Here is a 20399-nt window from a genome sequence, read left to right on the forward strand (position 1 = left end):
CACAACAACGCATCTTGATTGTCTACTTATGGCACGCACACATTCCAAACAACATTCATCTTTAGTCATTAAAGGTGTCTTGGCAGTAAGCTAATGACTTGATCGCAAACAATCGTCTTAAAGGAAACAAACGGATTATTGGCAAAAATGGAAAATGATGAATTTTTATCAAAATATTTAAGACGTTTTATTTTTGTATGATGACTTTTCTTCTGACAGATATCTAACTTAAATTTAATTTAAAGAAAATTCATACGTCAGCTTCACATTGCTCCCCAGATTGACGCCCCTGTTCATATGATTACTACTTATGTATTTCTTTGGAAGAAAAGACATGAAGGTGGTAATTCCAACTTTTTTATAAAAAAAGAGCTGCGTCATTTCCCGCCATGGTCAACAGGCTGCAACAGGCCCCGTGCGAGGAATCGCGGATGGGAAGATACGCGGCTATGGAAAACTGCTGGTAAAAAAAAAAAAATTGAAAGAAAAGCCAGACAGGTTCCTGCACGCGGCCCTCGAGCACTAACCCTCCTCACTTAACACCTTTACAAAAAGGAACCATTTAAGTTGTTTAGTTTAGAAAAAAATGAATTTTTTTTGACAAGAGAAGTAAAACTTCATTCTCAAAAAATGGTCACTTTATTTTAATAAAAATGCAAATGATCAATCTCAAATTATTTACAAAAAAATACATTTTTTTAAGTTGAAAACACTTTGTCTTACTTGTAAGCAATATAATAGCAAGTACATTTGCATAAACACACAGCTTTCATACACACTGAAGCATAGACTCACTTCAAAAACTGAACAAACTATTCCTCTGGGAAGCAAGCACACACACACACACACAAACGCGCGCGCACGGGCACCAGCGCGTACGCACACATGCACACACGCACATTTGTATATGTGACGTCAAGTTTGAGTTGCATTTGTGGCATCGTGCTTTGATGTTGCTTACATCGGAGTGCAAAAGGCCGCCATTTGCTAGCAACAGAAAGAGACAAGCCAAAGACAACATCCGGGGACGGTGTTTAGTCCAACGCGGCCACCTATAGATCTTTTCTGCAATGACAAATTGGTGACATTTTGTTGGAAATGTATATCCCATATATGTCTTGGGTATATAATGTAACAAAGTCGGTAGCTAAGATACTAGCTATACTAAATAGCGTCTTAATCCACTTGGCTTTTGGCTCCGCTGAGTTTTTGGAGAGTTTTTTTTTTCCACGTATCGGCTGTAACTTTACGTGACCTACTTGGCCTTCACATTGCCTGCGTGCACATTTTGTACTCAGCAAGCCCACAGCTGTTTTTCTTTTGGCTTCCTGCTCGTCACTTGTTGCATGTGTCAAAAGTCAAATGTACTCTACGGTCACACCGCAACGGCGCGCTTTGTTTCCGCAGAGTTTCCTGCGCGTATTGTAGGTGAGAACGACAACTGTGGTGTTCACATCCAGATTCATGTTATTTGTGAGAACCTGTTGTCAAAATTCAACCTTTGCTTAGGATTTGAAGTTAAGGTTTCAAGCCTTGGTTCAGATTTGAGTAAGAATTTCAAATGATTCCTCACCTGGGATTGGTTTTTCGTTGATGATTTCAAGCAGTGGGTTCCAAATAAGGTTTCAATTGGAAGCAATGTCTTTATTTTGAGGTAGGGTTTTAAATTAGGGTTTCAAGCTCAGTTTAAGGTTTCGTACAAGTGTAAGAATGGTGGTGAGCCAGCGAGGGCTGCGGGTCTTGTTTGCGCGAGATTTATTCCCCCCTCGGACGGAGCGAGAGTTTCTTTTCTCCTGCTGCGTTTGGTGCCGTAACGGTGAAGATGTTTTAGAAATTAAGGTCTTGGGCCAGCTGGACCAGGCCGGCGTCCCTAAAGCGCCGTGAGTCAGTCTTTCCGCAGTTCTTTCCACCAGCCGTCCAGTCGTGATTCACTTTAATTGCGCAAGCAAACTTTCTGCCTTGGCTTTCCAAGGGAAGCGAAGAAACAGATTGGTGCTGCTGCCTTCACATTTCTTTCTTTTTTTTTTCTGCCACAACCTCCACCGAGTAGGGCCACCTACAGGCAAGGAGGACTTAGCTTAGGTTTTGAAGTATACTTATATATTTCACCAAAAACAAAACCATTGTAGGGGGAGGCTTGGTCTGTGTGTGTGTGTATATGAGGGTGTGTGGGTCTTGTTTACCCGGGCCACCCCTCAGAGAGCGTCTCCTGGGCCGCTTCCCACTTCCTGCTGCCTGTCTGGTCGGCCACCTCGGCCTGACACCAGGAGCTAGTGCCAAAAGACTTATTGGCCCACTTTAGAGGAGCGATGGGAGGGGAGGTGCAAAGTTTGGGCAGGAGGGGGAGGGGCTGCTCGCGGTGGGGCTAGAACTGGTTTTAAAGGGCAATAAGGAGGTCAGGATTGTTTTTATTTTTTTATTTTTTTTAATAAAGCTCTCAGCCTTCCCGTTCATCACCCAGCCCCCTCACTCCCATCCATCCACTCTCCCCTGAGTGCTTACAGCTGCATGGATGGAGTTTGAAGGGAGGGCGAGGGAGGTGGGGGTGTTGGGGGGAGGGCGTTTGGGAGGAGGGGAGCTTCTTGTAGCGGAACAGACCCAGCACAGAGAGCCCCCTTCATGAAGTCACATCTGGAGCTTTCCCAGAGAGCTCAATGGAGCGCGCAGTCTCATGAAAGTCTTAAGTTATGTAATCGAGCTCTTCCACGATGCACGCCAGACGGCACTGTTGTCGGCACAGCAGCATGTTGGTGAGGTGCGGGGTGAGTGGGGGGGTGGATGGGGAGCAAGAGTATTTGAAACCAGATCCGCCTGTTGTGTTGACTCTTGGCTAAAACCATCGAGGTGTTAACTGAACTGTTAGGTAGTTCAGTCCAGAATTGAACAGCACAAAATCCAGAAACATCCACTTGTTATACAACTTTGTTTTTACTTTTTGCCTTGGTCATGATGACCTAACTTGAAGTGTCATACATGTAAAGAGAAGTAAAGCACCGTTTGTTTGGGGCCTCCATCTGCAGATGTGCTGCGGGGAGGAGGGGTGTTACGCAAGACTCAAAACTGGGGCTGGTAAGTGATGACTTGAGGGGCGAGCCGCCCCCTCTGCGTCCATATGCTCCGACTGCTTCTTGTGTCTAATTGTCAGCTAATGTATATTTGTTTTTATCGGGCTTGTCCATCTCCTTTATGGACGGGAAGGCCAGGCGGCTGATGGGTGGGTGGGGGGCGGCATTTGACATGGCGCCACAAAGTGGGGGCCACCAACCACGACACTTTATACGCCAACAGGTTTGGGCAAGGTGTTCATTTCAGGAGCCTGCTTCCTCGCGGAAGGTAAATCAAAGCTGCGAAACAGATGGATGAGCATGAGGTGAAATAATCTGATAATTCGACATGAAAACAATAAAATGACTTACGGTTAGCCAATTTTTAAATATAATAAAAAGAAATCAAAATAATTTCAAGAATCAAACAGTTTGTGCATCATATTTTCCTGCTTTAATTCAGTGCCTGCTATGCTTGCTTTGGCCACAAGGGGCAATGTTGGGTTCTTTCCACACCAACTGGGCAAATTTTAGTTAGTTTTGTAACTTGTAATTTGATTCACATTAAACTTCAACCAGGATTGGCGATGCATCCCGTCAAGCAAGATGGTGATATATTTTTGTAACATGTTGTAATTTGACAATTTTCAAAATAGGTGTGTTGCTGAGAATTTCCATGACAAGCAAGCTATCTCATTTACATTTGTTAACAATGGTGATTAAGTCATTAAGCATAGCAAAGCATTTTCGCTTCTGCCTTTAATCGGGCCACTCGCGCACACACAAGCGCTTGGCGAGCTGTTGATTTAATAAAGCCGCTGACGTGACGCAAAGGCCTTTTGTGCGCTCAAATTCTTTCGGTGTGGTGTTTGTGGCCCGGCTTCAGCATGTTGCAGCAGGAGAGGAGCAGCAGGCCCGACGGGTTTGCTCCTCTTATCTGACATCCGTGAGAGCATGGATGAGCATGACTACGAGGAGGCCTTGAGAAATCTCAGCAGTGAAAGAAAATAAAATCTAGGCCGAAAAAAACAAATTAAAAAGCCTTCTGATGAAATTCCTTCTTTGCTAAAAAAATATATACAGGTGAAATGATTTTTTCTGTTAGAAAAATCAAACAAAACACTTTCTTAATATTCTTTAGATTTTACTTTTTTCCCTTCAAATATTTTTTCTTTTTTAAATTTGAATTTTATGCTGGTACAGTTGACTTTTTTTCTCAAAAAGATTTTGACCGAGTCTACTTTTTTTCCCCTCCCAAAAAAAACACCTTTTTTTTTTTTTCTCACTTTTTACTATTATACCTTTTTGGGGGATTAGCGTCAAATGGCAACTTTCTAAAGCAATATCCTCCCCCGAGGGAACCCGACATGGACCGTTAACGTCCCTGTCCTGTGCACGCTTCCTCAGGTGCAAGCTTGTGTTCATGAGTGTGTGTGAGTGTGTGTGTTAGACTTGTGTTTCCTCGTGAGTGAGTGAGAGATCTGCGGTTTCTCTCGGTCCTTATCTTCGTCTCTCGCTCTCTGAGGCTCATCCAGCATTGTGAAATACACACACACACTCACACACACACAGACAGGAGTGATACAAAGTGTGCTTTGAACCCCCCCCCCTCCTCCTCACCAAGGACACACTGGTGGGTTGTTGTCAAGCCAAAAGCATCAAATGCATCCTTCTGGTTTGTGTGTGTGACTTGTCTTCCTGCTTCCCTCCAATTCCACAGTGACGATGTTCTGCAGAATCTTGTGTGATGTCATCAATCATAACGGACAAAATGGCCGAGTGCAGATCAGTTGTGGTCATATTAAGACGTTTATCCGGGGAAGGGAAATCCTCCAAAAGTTACCTGTGGTCCATGAGCAGCAGCCTTGAGCCACTGTGCATTTGTTTACAGAACTTTGTGTTTCCGCAACCTGTCAAAGGCCCATCGCCCCCCCCCCCCCCCCCCACACACACACACATACCCGCTACAACCGCCCTTCACATATGTTTTGCCTTCCTTTCTTGCGCAGGTCAAGGGTTGCCAATTAGCCGCGGGGAAGAAAAGCACACGGGACACCGGATCCCCGGCAGGGACTTAATGGCGGTTAACGCGAGGCCCGCTTGGGCGGGCGGAGGGCCACGTCGGCTTTTGAGGCCCGAGGATCAGGGAGCGGTCGGCGCTTGTCTTAGTGCTGATCTGCAATCAGTCTGCCGATGATAACGACTGACATTTATTGCCCGCAGACCCAATTGTAGCCGTGGGGTTATTGCACCCTTGGATAGGGAACAGGTCAGAGGTCAGAGCAAAGGCGGCGCAGTTTGCGTGCTTGTCATTCGCTTGTACAGACTACTTTCATCAGATCTTCTTGCCGCCATGTTCTTTGCATCTGTACTATCTTTTTCTTAGGAATAGTTTTTTACCTCCCTCGCTGCCACTAGCCTTGAGTCGCTAATGCCACCGACTGGTGCCGTATTCTACATTTTTAATACTATCCACACGTATGTACATGCGCTCATGAATAAAGTACGTACGGCGTACATCATCATGTTGGAAAGTGACGGGAAGTAGTCGTGCAAGTTTTGTGTTTTTGATGCTTCTCAAGGCGAGATGTAGACAAAAAGCCACTTCCTTGTGTCAAGGTGCACCTCGCAAACAGGAAGCAGGCGACTTTTATGTCCCACGCGGCGACCCAGACAAGTCACGTGACAATATGAACATTACTTCGATGTCATCACGGGTACACGTAAATATTTTTTTTCTGATTTTGCGTTTTTTTTTTTTACCTTATTTTGAAAGGCTTGTTTAACATGGCTCTCCTGTGAAGTATTTTTTTCTTTTTGTTTATTTAAAAAATGTTATTTTTATTATATTGCTGTATTGTGGGTGCCGTCAGGTTAGCGTGACAACGTAGGAATTCCTGGGAGACAGGCAAAGATTATGAGACGTGCGTGTGCGAGGAGGCATGCAGGCAACAAGGACAGGCCTTCATGGGTCAGCTGTGCCGGGTCAGCACCCTCCATTGTGCAAAGGGGAAGGGAGCGTTCCTGTTGCTGCTCTTTTGCCGCAATCCGAGAGAAGATAAACACACGCCAGCGGATGGGAAACCAAAGTGGAGAGATGAGTGGGAATACGGCCTTAGGTACACCTAAGCAAACACATTCCAATTAACCAATTTGAGTAACAGGAATAATAACGGGCCTTTCGTTGCCCCTGAGCCACACTTTGCCCACCCCAATGATCAAGTGTCCCGTGGGTGTCGAGTGATGTTTGAGTTAAGAATCAATAGTGTCCATGTTGATTCGATGCTTACTGGGAACACAGTTAGCTAAACTGGGCAAAACTCGCCATCATTGATCGCCGATCAATATGCTAACGTGTACTTTAGAGTCGAGTTTATCAACAGACGGGTCAGTCACCTCCACACCACTCGCCAATCAACTAGCGTCACTGTGAAACACCCTACAAAGTCTTGTCACAAACTTAATCATAGTATGTTTTAATGAGATGTGTTAGGATGTCGGTTTCATGGTGTTAGCATATGTTGCAGTCATGTTGGTAGTTGGCGTACATTGCAAATATTAAGCACATTTTTGTGAGATGTCACCCAAGAACATTTTAATTGGATATGTTAGCGTCGGTCTGTCAAGAGATAATCAAACCTGGCAACTCGAGATGAGTTGTTAGCATGTCGCCGACCGTCTGAGCGCATTTACATGCTAGCTGTCTTTTATGCGAAACATTTTCATGCAAGTATTTCACCAAGACTATTGGCACACATCTTTATCATGTAAAATTTTATGCAAATCCAGTTTTGGTCCAAAAGCCCCATCATTTTTAAGATCTTGCTTTATTTGTCCCACACGGGGAAATTCCATTTTCAGCATTCCAAAACAACGCTACCACACCCTTTCAAATTTTTCCAAAAATTACGGGGTTTATTGACTTTGAACTGCAATCAATACTTTACAAAAAAGAAACAGGTGACAGCACACGACTGTAGTGACAAACATGGCTGGAAAAAATTACATTCAACATTTTTTGTCATTTAACTTTGTTTTGCCCCCCAAATCTGCTTTTCTTTACAAAGCATGAAGGCAACAGCAAACTTGTTTTTTTCCACAAAATGTGTGAAGGCAATGGGGAAAAAAACCAAGTCCTCCACCGCCCTTAGCTACCTGGAATGTACGCAAACGAGGCACTTGAACTCAATCTCCCTCATGCTATTTGGTCACAGCAGACTGGGTGAAGAGGAGGAACGTTACCCCCAAAAAACAAAACATAAAACAAAGCCAAAAACTCTGAAAAGCACCCGAGTTACTTCTCGAAAGCACTCTAAACGTGTGTAGGTTGGGGGAAAAAAAATCTATGGGTTTATTCCGGTGGAAATGCAGTTACAAGGGAAGACGTAAAATAAATAATCAAAACGGCATTTTTTTCCTTGTCGCAGTTTAAACTTATTTTGACCAAAAAACAAAAGTGTTGTTGCAGAAGAAGTACAATATATTAAACTGTGGAGAAAACAAAAGAAAAAAACAAAACCGACAAAATGTTTTCACAATCTTTAGATTAATATGGAAGATCATAATTTAACATAAAAGAAAATATATTCTATTGTTCATTATCCAGATAAATACAAAAATTAAACAAAAAACAAGGAAAAAAACGCATATGATCACCAATAAATATGTTCTGATAAGTTAAATAAGCAGTGACAAGCAAAAAAAAAAAAAAAAAAAAACCTTCGGTTTGGAAAGTTCTCAAATAATAATAATAACCATAATAATAACATTAATAAAAAATAATTATCAAAAGGAAGAAAAGAGAGCTTGGAGATCTTGTCAAGTGAGGTGGCAAATGATGATCAGCTTAATAAAGATAAAGGAAAAAAAAGCCAGTGACCAGCAACAGGATGAGAAAAAAAGGGGGAGGGAGGGGCGGGGGTGAGGGTGGGTGGAGACCACTTCCAGTTCAAAAGTCCTTCCTGCAGACTCACCCTACATCACAATTACATAAGCACAGTAGTCCATTCACCCCCACGCAAAACACACAAACCCTGTCCCCTAGGCACTTTTCCTTTGTATTGATTTTTTTAACAACTATTCAGGGTTGTGTGTTTTTTTGTTTGTTCTGTTATTTAGGTGGTGTGATAGGGGGAGGGAGGGGGTGGCTAGTGCAATACAGTCCCCCGGTTTTGTTTCCCAAGGCCACTTGTGCTGCTACACATTCAAGAGCAAAAAATATTCAAAAAAAGGTGGCGGAAGACGAACAAAAAATACCGAGGAGTTAAATCTCATGATTTTCGGCTCAATTCCATTCAGGTGTTTTCTGCTAAATTTATTTGGCACAGTGGCACATGGCAGGGCACTTTTTTTCTTTACTCCCCTCAAACTGGCTGTGTGGAGATAAGCAGGAATGAAATGATTTGTTGACGGTCCTTAACCTTTTGGGGGTTTCCAAACTGAGGCTCGGGGAGCTGGAATTGATTTGCAATGGTTATTTTTTGGGAGTTCGCTGGTTTTCTAAAAATTATTCTTGATTTACCTATGGGGTGGTTTTGTTTTCCAAATTAAAGGAGGCTACCAAAATGGGTCGTAAGTCACTAGATCTCCCAAACCGAAGTCGAGGGTGTTCAAAATGAATCTCTGGGGTCTTAAATGGTTTGTTGTGTTTCAGGGGCCCAAACTTGGTTGATTGGTGTGCTTTAAGGGTTCCCCAAACTGAGGCCTGGGGCCAATTTGTCCTGGATCGTAGATTGTCAGAGTAAAATGATGAAAAAGTTTTGGGGCGCGAGTCTCGGGTGTTTAACTTCCCACCCCCTGTCGCGGCTGATGGCGTTCCGCCTGTGAATTCCAAAATTCCCGGGGCAACTTCAAACCCCCCGTCCCACATACCTTACACACAGGACAGCAAGCCGTTAAAAAGGCAGGAAAAAGACAGCCTCGATGGCCGGTGTGTAAGGAGGCAAACGTTGAAGCGGGGGGATCCTGTCTTGACTGACTTCGTCCTTGCGGCACCAAGAAACTGGCGTCGCCTGGGGCCTTAAGTCCCGGTTTCCTCGTGTCAAAAAATGTAAAGGGGCAAGATGAGGCGTGCCGTCTAGTCGTCAGAGATGGAGAGGCGGCTGAAGATGGGGAGTCGACGGGTGGTGTCGAGCGTGGGTGACTCGGAGCCGCTCAGGCTGCTGCCGGAGCTGCTCTGGTAGCCCTCCTGGTCCGAGAGGGAGTCCTGCGGGCTGGACGGGGACTCAAACATCTGGGGCGACTCCAGCATGGGTCGGAAGTAGTAAGGCCCGTTGGTGGGGGAAGGGGGTGCCCCGTTGCTGGCCTCGGGGGCCAGGGGGAGGCCACCCAAGCTGGGGCCGAACAGGTTGGCCAGCTCCTGGCTGGAGTAGGTGAAGGGGTTGCTGCTGGGCCAGTCGGGCACGTCATCAGGGAAGAAGATGGGCGGCGGGGTGACGGATGTCGGACTGTCGCGGAGCCCCGCCGAGCTAGGAAAGCCCGCGAAACTGTAGCTGTGCTGCAGCCGGGGCCGCTCTATCTCGCCCGAGGAAGACGAGGAGGAGGAGCAGGTCGATGGCGACGAGCCGTTGCTGGACTTGAGCGGCGGCCCGCGGCGCTCGTCGGCGTTGTGGATGAAATGGCAACGGGGCCCGTAGGGGCAGAAGCCGATGGTGTGGAAGGTGCGGCACAGCTCCGTCTTGTACTTGGGGTGGCGGCTCAGGCTGCGCAGTTCGTGGATGCCGTGGGCAAACTGGCACTTGTCGCCGTACTTGCACGCGCCGTTCTCCTCGAAGGGCCGGCACAGCTCCGTCTTGTAGCGGCTGGAGTTCACCTGGCTGCCTGTGGGACTAGCTGGGCCCAGGCACTTATGCAGGAGCCGCTCGCCCGTCTCGGAGAAAGAGCGGTCGCGCAGTCGCAGGTGGTTCTCCTTGTTGCCACCGCTGAGCCCCGTGATGAGGGGCGAGTGCTCGGCCACCTTCAGGCTGTTGAGGAACTGGTTCTGGTTAAACTTTACGCTGCCGCTGCTGACAGAGTGTCGTCGCTGGTACACCCCCGGCGAGCCCACCGCCTTCCTGTCCAGCAGGGCGCCGGAGACGTGGCCATGTGGGGCCGCCAGGTTGCCGTTGTAGCTTAGCAGTTTATTGTTCTGAGAAGACAAACACCAACTTCCATTAGGCAATTTTTGTTTTGCTACATGTCAAATTTGGCCATAGCTTATTATTCAACCAGCGTGAAAGTTTGGTCTGATTTTTAACTGCTATTGTGGCACTAGGCCACAAGGGCGGGGTAGCGCTATATCAGGCGCCAAAGTCATTACTAAAACCTTCGAAGAAGAGGACCCCAAAACTAAGTGATATTAAATGCATTGTCATAAGTCCATAATAGAAGAATTACATAACATTCCAGTCTACGAACTACACAAAAAACTACTTTAAAACAATCTTTTGCCAATTTGTGTTTTGACTTTTTAGGGAGAGCGCTGCACTGATCTAGTGTGCACGAGTACATTACACCAAATGAAAATCGGAAGGACTAAATGTTCTTAAATGTGTCAATGAAACAGCTGGAGACAACATTCAACAACCATTTAACAGGCGAGTCACGTTCAAGTTGTTTCACTTGGCTGCTGAACTGCACACACGTGCACTTTTGTTCAACTTAGAAGCTTCCTGGACTTCTAGTTTATGTTACTTTGTAATAGAATAGCTAAAACGGGGCAAAAATAACAAAATGCATGAACTATATTACGTTTTCCTTCGATTTGAACCAGCAAAAAGCCACTTAGCGCTCTGATTTTTTTTTTTTTTTTTTTGCTCCGGACGAAGCAGAGCGGATGCAGGCCCGTATAGAAGAACGGCAGCTGGTTTGGCTGCTTGCCCTGGTTAGGAATGTGTGGCTGCTCTCAGTAGAATAGAACACGAGAGCTGAGAGAGGAGGCCAGCAGGCAGGCCCACAAAAGAGGCGGCAGCGCTTTACAAAGACAAAAGTGGCCATCCCGCTGAAATTCTCTATACACTCAGAATATGCACGGGGGGGGGGGGGGGGGGGTAGTTTAGGAGGGGAAATTGGAGGGAAATCTCACACACACACAAAACTAGACACGTTCGTAACTTTCTTGCGGTGGTGGACACATGCTAAAACAGTTTAATCCACGCCAGACAAATCTGAGGAATGATTACGCGAGCATGTGGCCGACTGCTTAACCCAAGTGCTCGTTCATGTGTAACGAGCAAGTGCTCGTTCATGTGTAACGAGCACGCCTAGCTCTACTTTTTAAGTTTAAAAAACATCCATGGGTCTGGAAAACAAAACAAGAATACTCCATAACAGGGAAAGCACGCGTCAAATCGGTTTTAAAGTAGAGCACGAATAATTAAATCACAACGAGGGCGGTGAGCAGTGCATTCCTCCACACAAACAACCAGGGAATGGGGGAAAAAAAGTTACCTTATTGATTGCTTCGAAGTCGAAGAGGGGCGACATCACGGCTGTGGTCATCTTTGCAGCGACTAACTCCCCCAAAAGTTGCTAAACCAACACAAAAAGCCAACCAAACCCGACTGTTTGGAAGTTGCGCGCACGACTTGTTGCCCGACCGAGCGCGTGTGCGTGATTTGCAGATCCACTGCGTGTGCGTCCGTGCGTGTATGTGCGTGTTATTGACCCTGCACAACTTCCCCCAGTGGATCGCGCTCCCTCCGAATTTGCTTTATAACACTGCAGCAGGAGGAGCCTCGGGTGCGGGGCGTCAACTTTCTGTTTAACTTTTTCTCCCCCCTCGCGTCTCCTCCTTTCTTTTTCGTTGCCACCCTTTTTCGTCTTCCTTAACTACGAGCTTTAAATTTAGATCTGCACGCATTCGTAAATGCAACGGAAACATGTTTACGGTACGCCGTGAGACAAACCACAGATCACCGTAGTTACACACAGCATATCAACTTATTTTAATTGGTGGTAGTTATTTGTGTTTGACAACTTTTTGAAATTGAGAGGTTTGTCTGAATGGAGTTGCCGTACTCCTCTCCCAACAGACTTTTCTCTTCAGTTTTTCTTTCACTTCCTGTTTGTACACGAGTGAGTTCATTTTCTGCGCATGCGTGAATAACTGAAAACCAAACTTCATGAGAAAATTATATTCTAAACTAAATACAATTTAAATATAAACAAAATATAAAAGCAATACTAATAAAACTAATAACCAAAATAACAAATAGATGTAATTAGAAAATCAAATATCGTACCATCAAGGCTTGCTGTTTTAATCCCGTTCAATGTCCTATCAAAACTCAATTTCCTTTAAATAAACGAAACGGTGCTTGACATTTTGTAAGAGAGTATTTCAGATGTCGAGTAAGCCAAGGAACTCTTGTGAGAAACTTAATAGTGAGTAAAAAGTTAAATAGATCTGCACACTGTGCAAATGTGAGTATAGTATTAAATGAAACCACGCAGTCGGAGCAAATAATGGATTTATGGTGAGCTTTAGCTGTTGTTTACTCTTGTGTGGGAAGCCACAGTGCTTATCCTCCCCCATCACCCACAGCTCTCTCTGTAATTAATTTACTCTTAATTGGCGGACTCCAACATCACTGCTGGGACTTTCCAGCCAAGCCGGTTGGCGGTTAACTCATTTTCAACTTCTCTACTTCCCATTTCCCACCTTTCTACCAAGCATCCAAAGAGTCCTTAAGAAAAGTGGATAAAGGTTTTAAAGTATAAAGTCACAATATTACCAGAATAAAGGTTTGAAAATTAAAATATTAAAACAATCACATTATTTTTCCCTCCTCCTAATATAAACAAAATAACGTTGTCTTTTCCCTCTCCGCAGGCCTTTTGTGACCCTGCTGACACGTGACATGGGTGTCATTCCATCAGACAGGAGAACCTGATCCATGAATGAGCTCACCTGATTCAACCGCAGTCGCACAAAAACACTTTTAATAAGATACCAAGACAGTGAGTGAAACCTACACAATTCTACCGCGGTCCTTCACACCCCCTCCCATCCTGCACCCCCCCCCCCCCCCCCCTTCTATGACGACGCAGCCAGCGGCCATGTGGAGAGTCAATGGCAGGATTTAGTTACAGCATGAAAAAATGGAAAGGGGGGTGAGGAGAATGGATTTATGGGGGTTGTATCTGACTACACTGGATTATCCTGAAGACGTGAGCAACAGAGGGAGAGGGGACACAAGAGCTTTGTGGACTTTGTTGTTCTCCCCCAGCTCCTTCCAACATCCTTCCTTGATTTCCACAAAAGTGGTAGCTACTGAACGGCCATTGCTAGCAAGTGCTAGAGAACGTAGCACTTTGCTTTTTGACCAAGGTTGGTTGTGTGCGCACACGCTTGTGTGTGAACTTTAGCAGACGAAAAGGCTTTTACGAGCCGGCCCAGAGTGTTGCCGCAGTCGAGCGTCTTACCAGAAACCACGTCTGCACTTCAAAGGCCCACTCGGCCATTGACTGGGTGCCATCCGGCCCCTTTGGAAATACCAGCGTTGTGCACTTTACACAGAAGTGTATTCATTTATTTAATTAGATTTATATTTGTATAATTTTTATATATATAATTATTATAATTATAATTATATAATTTTTATAATGTCTTTATAAAGCAATTTTTCTCTTTCCATACACTCTACCTCGAGCTAATTTTCGACCCGGTTTCCGAGAATTTTGCGTATTGTTGCAAGGGAGTGCACCAACGACGGAAACTTTGCACGTTTTTGGCCCAGTGCTTTTGTTTACGTGTGGTGTCGTGCTTTCTTGATTCTGTGCGACTCCCTCCCGAGGTTTGGGAGGAGGCACCTGTTTCCTGACTTAAAGTAAGACACACCAAAAAAAAAAAGAACAAATCCGCCATCTCTCTTCGGGCATTGCGTCAGATGTCCTCTTCCAAAACGCCATTGACGCACAACAACAAGCGGCACGTTTAGACTTGAGAAACTTTCTGCAAAATCGGACAACTCCGTGGCTAATCCATTTGCGGGACGCCCTGAGGCAAAACTTGGAATGATTGATGACTCCTGTCAAAAGAAAAAAAAAAGCTTACAGTATGAAGGCGTGTTAGGATCACAGTGAAGACGATTCTTAAAATTACACCAGGAAGTCGTAAAAATGCAAAATATAGTCAGAATATTCAAAGAAAACAATCTTCAAAAATATTTTGAATGGAGTTGCAACGATTAATCGACAACTAATGATTAATCAAATCGATCGATAAATATTTTTAATCAGCAATTCATCCTGACATAATGCAGTGTATGAGGATTAAATAGTGTCTGATTGCTTTTACTTGGTTGGTTACAATAAAAAGTTCTCCTAATTAATGTGTTTTTTTATACCCTTTAAGATTTTCTGGAGCATGGCATCAATTTGACACGCTAATCGGACTCACTCTCATCGTCCAGATTTGTCTTTTTCTACGGCTTTCCGCCTCGTGAACTCCTTGCCCTTCGACTAGCGGCCCCAGCAAAATGTGGCGCAAGCATTTTCCCGCCAAATCGGACCGAGCACCCGGGACCAACTTGTGTTGTCGCTATTCAACTGCACTGGCTCGCGTTCAATGCCAGCTCCCGCTGTTTGCCGGGAGGGCTCGGCCCTGGGTTGTTGATAAATGACGGAAGTGGAATGACAGGCTTTTTATCTTGGCGAGCTGTAGATGAAAGAGGGGCGGTGGTTGAAGCGGTAACACCTGGCTGCTTTACACCGAGCGCTCAACAGAGGGCAGCTTTCTGCCTGTGAGGTGTTTTCTCTTTACACTCTTCAAGTCTTCCAACATCTCATTTCTTTCAATGGTCCAAAAAGTAACTAATTCTTATTTATTATTAAGAATAAATTAAATAATTGGATGAAATACATTTGAAAATAATCAACTGATAGACTCCAGGTAGTGTAATCACACAGAGGTGGGCCAGAGGAAAGCAGGGAGCGTGCCGTCCGTGGATCTCGGGCCGTACTTTGCCCACCGCTCGCTTAGCAGACGGCCGCCAAGATTAGACATGCGGGTCAAAGTGGCGTTTTTTTTTTTAACTGCTTGCGTAACGGCGACACACCAAATTAGTGGCCTTGCGTGACGCACACACACACACACACACACATCAAGCACAAACACAAAGACTGGTGGTGCGGTCATCTCCAAAGTGCACTTCGTCAGATCCCACTTTGGGCAAAGCGCAGGCTCATTAAAGAGCGTCTTGAAGAAGAAATACGACCGTGCAGAAGATAAAATATACTTTGCGATGCGCTGATACAGTTGGAACACACAAACAAGCCGCCGCCATGGATTAGTTCAGCGTTACTTCATCTTCTATTAAAAGGTGTGTTTATATAACTTCCGCCTTTTTGCCCAGCATGTGAGCGTCTTTCGAAACACTCCCCAGTACAGCTGAGTGTTCAACACTAAATACGCTGATTTGACACATTTGGCCGCGCTGGTGACGTCAATGTGTTATCCATATTTTAATTTTATTTAACATTGCAGTGGTGCCTTGAGATACACCTGACCTGAGATTCACATTTCCAAGTACGAGCCAATTTTGGGAAGACTTTTTTGGGGCTTTGATACAAGCGCCGCATGGCGGCAACTTACTTAACTCACTTCACAATAAGCGGCAGCTTGGCAGACGTTCAACAACTCTTGGGAAAAAAAAAACAAAAAAAGGCTTCAAGCTGTTTAACACCACGCCCAGTTGCAGTTTGCTGCCAAACTAAACATACAACAAAGAGAATTACATGTTGTGTCATTTAAAACACATTCCATTGCAATTCTCCCACTAGTTTAATGTTGCTAACACTTGATGGAAAAATTATTAAGCAGCAAACATATGAACACAAGCAGACAATTCTCAAAGGAACATATTCTTTATCCTCAGTAGAAAACATTTGATCCCATTTACTGAGTCAATGAGTAGCGGAGACACTTCTGTGTTTGTATGTGTATGTAGCTTAAACAGCCCCCCCTGGTGGCCGAGGCAGGCAAACCATAAGGAACAGCATAATGAATTGGTTGAAGAAAAAGTTGGTTGAAATCCATAGATCAAATAGTCACAAAATGTGACCGGGAATTTCCAAGCTGAGTTTTGTGAGTGGTGTGAGCAGCGTAGCGGGGGAACGGCAATACTTCCATCCATCACTTTCGAAAAGATGTGGCGATGAAGTGGTCAGCGGTCTCGGGTCCATGTGTCCGACTCATGTGTAACTCAAATCTCAGAGTGACCACACAGAGCCAGTTGTGAGGCCGCGGAGAATGGGAGACAGATGGACAGGCCGGGAGAATGCTCTCCACTGTTCCCACGTCGCACAAAGCCCATTGATCATCTCATGCGCTGAGCGAGGGGTCGGGGACTATCCCGTTTCAGCCGAATGGTCCAGACACCTGGACCGACGCTCAGGTCTGGCTGGTTCCCAGCGGAGGGAGCCCAAAGCTGTGGCGGGGGGGAGAACTGGACATTTGGCTCTTGGAGCTTAACTATCGTGTCTCACACTTTTTGTTTCGCTAGCTCAACGATACTGACTGGTTTCGTGTGGTTGGGGGCAATCGTCAGGTTTGGCGAGCTTCGTGGGAACGCCGTCCGCAAGAGCGCTCGGCGGTTGACCACTAACAATGCTGCGGCCGACCGTATGGACAATTAATGATGGTTTGCCCGCATTCTCTGACTCACAAACCCCCTGCGTCCTCCGGGGCTGATGTGACGCGATGACCACAAGACTGTTGTGAAAACACCAGGCGAGGATAAAGGCGGTCGTGACAAAAACGATAAATGCACAAAACCTGGACACTCACGTCTGAGATTGTTGCTAGCACCGATGACAACATCCGTCCGGTAATCTCCTGATTTCTGTCAGAGCTTTTAGGACCAGAATTCAACACCTTATTCCTGTTCACTTGCCACAAGAAGTCCACAGTTAGGAAACATCTGATCTTAAGGCTCCTCCGTCTGCTCCCAGACGGCCACGTGATCCCAAGAAAGCGCACCAGTTTTCCATTCAGCCAGGAACAATCAGGAAATGAGCAAAAACTCCAGCTGGTGAATCGAGATCATGGCGAACGGCCGAGTAATTTCCTCCCTGGGACAGACTTCATTTTAGGGCATAACTTTCTGGATCGTGTTTGTTTACCAAACATCAGCTGAGTGTATCACGTAAATAATAGCACTGTGATGTCACCAGACTGCAGAACACCAGCACAGTCGTGTTTATGTTTGAAGCGGGTAAGCTAACCTTGTCACAGATCCTAGCAAGCTAGCTAGTCAGCTAGCCGCACGTCTTCAGTACATAGACTTTTTTACGACATTCAGGTTAACCTATCGAGAACATGAAAATAAATATTTATTACAGATCAATGACACAGTAATAAAGTAATGATGCATTGTGCTAAAAATGTGAAAATTGGACGGAAATATCGCCATTTATGGAGGCGACTTTTCTCCACCCATGTTCTTAATTACGGTTCTCGACCAGCCGTGAAAACGACAAGGCTAATTCATTATTGTAGAACACTTGCCATTTCCAATCTATCAAGGCTACGAAACAAAACAAGTTTTAATTGAGAACAAGTGTTATGATCGGATATGTCGTTTAATAGTGGTAATGAAGGAATGTATTCGCAAAAACAAAAACAAACTTGAACACGCACGCAAACTGTACATGGGATGAACTGTCGCTCTGTGATCATGACTAGCAAGAATGCGTTTTCAACACGCACCGGTGTTCATTTCTGCAGATCACACAGTGGCAGAATATGGAAACACTTCTTTATGCTTGTTAAACCTTCTCTGGTTTGGCTTGTCCCTTTTTTTGCCTCATACAATCTACAAAGGCCAATAAAAAAATCAATGGCTTTCCCAGAAACTACAGTTTTTATTCACCCCATCCCCTCCTCGTAAACAACGGCATGCTTAGCAAAGACTCGACCAGCCCGAAGCCGCAAAGCCAAGTTACTTGCCAGCCCATCGTGATTCGCCCTCAACCCAATTGGAAGCAGCAGCTCCTCATGTTTTCTTTCTGTCGCTGCCATAAAAACAAAAAAATACCCCCTCACAAGGGCATGACAATTTTTTTGTTACCCTTGCAAAATTAGCAGAGCCATCCCGTCCGTAATCAAACGTCAGGAAAAACAGGAAAAGATCAAGCCTAGTTTTCAACAGGAGCTCGCAAGTACCTGTATGAGTCAAAAACAAAGCAATGAAATGGATAGTAGGATTTGAATTTACTTTTTGGAGGCTGATGTTAGTTTAGTTTTAAGATGGCATCAAAGCGTTCGGCACATGATCATGTGTTTTAGGCTTAAAATAGATTCAAGGCAATTATCTGCAATTTTAAAGAGTCACAAGTTTTTGAGGCTCGGTCCACAGCGAACCGTGAAGTTACTTCACTAAGTTCTGATGAAATGTCAAGCAGCCTCCTTGCCCGCCGCTTTACTGGGGATTCACCTGCTTCAAATACGTCCCATGCCGCATACATGCACACATGAAAGAATCATGGCGGCTGTTTTGATGTGAGTGGGTCACACAGTGGGTGGAGACAATGTCGTCTCGGAGCGGCACTTCCACCGTGGGCAGCTCATTTAAATAAAGACTGTAATGACAGTACAGTACGCCGCCCACCCGGAAAAGTTTCACTTCCAATATGACGCCCAGAAAAATGTCTTCTGCAAAACAATGGCCCCGCCCCCACCGAAAAGTTAGCTTATAACTAAAAAACAGTAAAATTCTACGCAAGCGACACAGATGCAGTCGCGAGGTAACATCGAGGTCTGCTAGTCAACATGATAGATGAGGAAAGGCTTCCATTTTGTTTGTGCAACCCGACACCGGGCATTTGCCGTTAGACGGCGGGATTAACGCCGCCGTTTTGGATACGGCCCATAGAATACAGCGTGGCGGAAAATTACCTGCGCTCCTCAGGGGGCCAGTATTTTTTGAAACGCGCTACGCAGTCAAGCTAAAATTAGGGGTGTAATGATTCATCGATACACATCGATTAATCGATATAATGCTCTACGATTTGTTGGCATCGATGCAAAACGTAAACATCGATCTATATCGCCCGTTTTTGACCTCAGACATTAGACGCGACTTTATTTTGAAATTTCCTCTTTCCGGGAGCAGTGCGCGCGGCGTGTTGTGTTGTGAGCAGAGCAGGCATGTGAAAGGGGAGCCGACAACTACACGGCTCCTGGGCTGGTGCTATGGCTAGTGTCCAAGAAGACGGGGAAATTCGCTCCCCTTTGGGCTTCAAGTCATTCGTTTGGAAGCACTTTGTAATTTCCTAAATAAAGTTTAGTAAAGTAGAGTTTGCAGTACCTTGTTGATTTTGCGTATGAATTGTTATAAATCAGGATATTGTTCTATATCGATCGTAGAGCACTATATCGTGATGTATTGTGAATGAATCACAGCAGGCTTAAAGATATCGGCAAATATCGTATCGTGTTTCTTTGTATCGATATGATATCGTATCGTGACAAAACCCGCAATTTACACCTCTAGCTAAAATTGATTATGGAAATTGGTAAAGGACATCAAATGGAATCTTTTAATTTCGGGCCGACCAAGATCAAGCAAGCCCGATTTATTTCCATTATTGCCATTCGTGGTTATCGATTGCAATATTTGACAAATTTAATGAACAACTGATTGTACACCATGACAGCAAGTTTGCCGATCAAGTAATCGATAAAACAATCAATCACGACATCGACACGATTTCTAAACTACTTAGACTGCTTCCACCGAGTACGCCAAACAACTGATTGTACCGATATGAACTTCTTCTGATGTTCACCTCTCGTCAACTGACAAAGAACAAGATCCGTTTCCGTAGTTTCCCACTCTATTTTCTGACCCAAATGGACCTGATTGGTCAAAAGAAAAAAAAAAAATACTGACCACGACTTTAAACATAAGTGGCGAGACACTACATTTATTTTGACTGGATGTTATTGTTAACGTTGTCGCTCTCAAGCACCTCGTTTCTTCATCCGTCACAATCACAACGCAAGTTTCCATCCAACTTGAGTTTCATGTCGGTGTCGTTTATGTTTTCTGGGCACACTGGCCTAGTTTTCCTGAGAACAAGACGAGGGCACGAGAGTGCGATGGAGGTGGGAAGCTTGGCAAAGCCTTGCAGCCAAACTGATCTTCTTAAAACTCTACGGCAAAACCTGCCAAAACATTTGTTGGTCGGTGGACGCGAGTATAAACTTCGATGCTTGTTTTTCAAGACGGGACAGCTGAGGAAAGACAGATTGTTGGTGTGGGGTGGTGGCGGGGGGGGGGGGTGGATGGAGGCGGCGACGGGCCCATGCAGCACCAGTTGGGAGAAAGTGCGGAGTCACGCTGCAGGAATGTTGTGGGGGCGGTGGGGTGG

At 45.1% G+C, this 20399-nt stretch overlaps 1 protein-coding gene across 1 annotated transcript; it reads right to left on the minus strand.

The window, feature by feature from the left end:
- Positions 1–6931: 6931 nt before the first annotated feature.
- zfp36l1a (zinc finger protein 36, C3H type-like 1a) lies at positions 6932–12149 on the minus strand. Its single transcript, XM_061300802.1, has 2 exons — positions 11472–12149; positions 6932–10170 (listed from the first exon to the last, which is right to left on the minus strand). Exons 1-2 carry the CDS (start codon positions 11520–11522, stop codon positions 9121–9123), a joined length of 1101 nt encoding a protein of 366 aa, XP_061156786.1. The 5' UTR covers positions 11523–12149; the 3' UTR covers positions 6932–9120.
- Positions 12150–20399: the final 8250 nt, after the last annotated feature.

The sequence above is a fragment of the Syngnathus typhle genome, linkage group LG16 (assembly GCF_033458585.1).
Source record: "Syngnathus typhle isolate RoL2023-S1 ecotype Sweden linkage group LG16, RoL_Styp_1.0, whole genome shotgun sequence".
Classification (NCBI taxonomy): Eukaryota; Metazoa; Chordata; class Actinopteri; order Syngnathiformes; family Syngnathidae; genus Syngnathus; species Syngnathus typhle.